Source organism: Sinocyclocheilus anshuiensis, unplaced genomic scaffold (assembly GCF_001515605.1).
Source record: "Sinocyclocheilus anshuiensis isolate Anshui unplaced genomic scaffold, SAMN03320099.WGS_v1.1 scaffold2216, whole genome shotgun sequence".
Classification (NCBI taxonomy): domain Eukaryota; kingdom Metazoa; phylum Chordata; class Actinopteri; order Cypriniformes; family Cyprinidae; genus Sinocyclocheilus; species Sinocyclocheilus anshuiensis.
This window is the reverse complement of record NW_015545525.1, coordinates 235,073-236,630: the sequence shown is the minus strand read 5'-3', so window position 1 is coordinate 236,630 and position 1,558 is coordinate 235,073. Positions and strand designations below refer to the sequence as shown.

General features: G+C 35.6%; 1 protein-coding gene across 1 annotated transcript in view; it reads left to right on the top strand.

The window, feature by feature from the left end:
* The window catches only part of LOC107698284 (differentially expressed in FDCP 6 homolog), an 8,212-nt gene extending 6,833 nt beyond the window's left edge, over window positions 1-1,379 (top strand). The window contains exon 10 of the mRNA XM_016499239.1: window positions 1,349-1,379. Within this exon, the coding sequence (XP_016354725.1) occupies window positions 1,349-1,379 (31 nt within the window). The remainder of the gene's footprint in view (window positions 1-1,348) is intronic.
* Window positions 1,380-1,558: the final 179 nt, after the last annotated feature.

Here is a 1,558-nt window from a genome sequence, read left to right as displayed (position 1 = left end):
ACACACACGCACGCACACACACACACTCTCACACACACACACACACACACACACAAACTGTAACACGCACACACACTGTAACGCGCACACACACGCGCGCACACACTCACATGCACACACACACACACACACACGCGCGTGTGCGTCTAACCAGAGAGACATACAGAGAAAAACAGAGAGACAGAAAGGTTGTCAGTAACACTCAAAGGAAGCTCTGCCCTGAAACTTAAAAACCCACAAACGCATCTCACACACATTAATATTATAAAGGTTGATATTTAAATATTTATATAAATGAGACCTAGATAGCATATAGACACAGACCTCTGTTTTAATAAAATAAAATAAAAAATAATAATATATATATGTACTACCGTTCAAAAGTTTGGGATCAGAGCAATTTTTTAAATGTTTTTTACAGAAGTGTCTTCTGCTCATCAAGGCTGCATTTATTTGATCAAAAATACATTGTATGACGTGTTTTAACCTCAGTGGTTATGTCAGTTTATGTTAAGCTGGCCCTCACATACACTACAGTTCAAAAGTTTGGGGTCGGAAGGATTTTTAAAATGTTTTTGAAAGAAGAAGATGTCAAAATGCTGCGTTTATTTGATCAAAATTACAGGAACAATTTTAATATTGTGAAATATTATTATGATGTAAAATAACGTTTTTCTATTTTGATAGACATTAAAATATAATTTATTTCTGTAATGCGCAGCTGAATTTCCAGCATCATTACTCCAGTATAAAGTGTCACATGATCTTCAGAAATCATTCTAATATGCTGATTTATTATCAGTTGTGCTGCTTAATATTTTTTTGGAAACTGTGATACTTTTTTTCAGGATTCTTTGATGAATAAAAAGTTAAAAAGAAGAGCGTTTATTTGTAATATAAATATTTTCTAACAATATACACTACAGTTCAAAAGTTTGGGGTCAGTACATTTTTATTCTTTCTTTCTTTTAAATAAATTAAAACTTGTTAAAAAGTGACAGGAAAGATTTATATTGTTAGAAAAGATTTATTTATCAAATAAATGCAGCCTTGACGAGCAGAAGAGACTTCTTTAACAAACATTACAGTCTTACTGACCCCAAACTATTGACCGGTAGTGTGTTTATATACAGTGGGTTTAGCTGTGCGAGCATCAATGTTTCTGGTGTTTACCTGTGCGAGCATCAATGTTTCTGGTGTTTAGCTGTGCTAGCATCGATGTTCTGATGATGTTCTGATGTTTAACTGTGCTAGCATCGATGTTTCTGGTGTTTACCTGTGCTAGCATCGATGTTCTGATGATGTTCTGATGTTTAACTGTGCTAGCATCGATGTTTCTGGTGTTTAGCTGTGTTAGCATCGACGTTTCTGGTGTTTAGCTGTGCTAGCATCGATGTTTCTGGTGTTTAGCTGTGCTAGCATCGATGTTCTGACGTTTAGCTGTGTTAGCATCAATGTTTCTGGTGTTTAGCTATGCTAGCATCGATGTTTCTGATGTTTAGCTGTGCGAGCATCAATGTTTCTGGTGTTTACCTGTGCGAGCATCGATGTTTCTGGT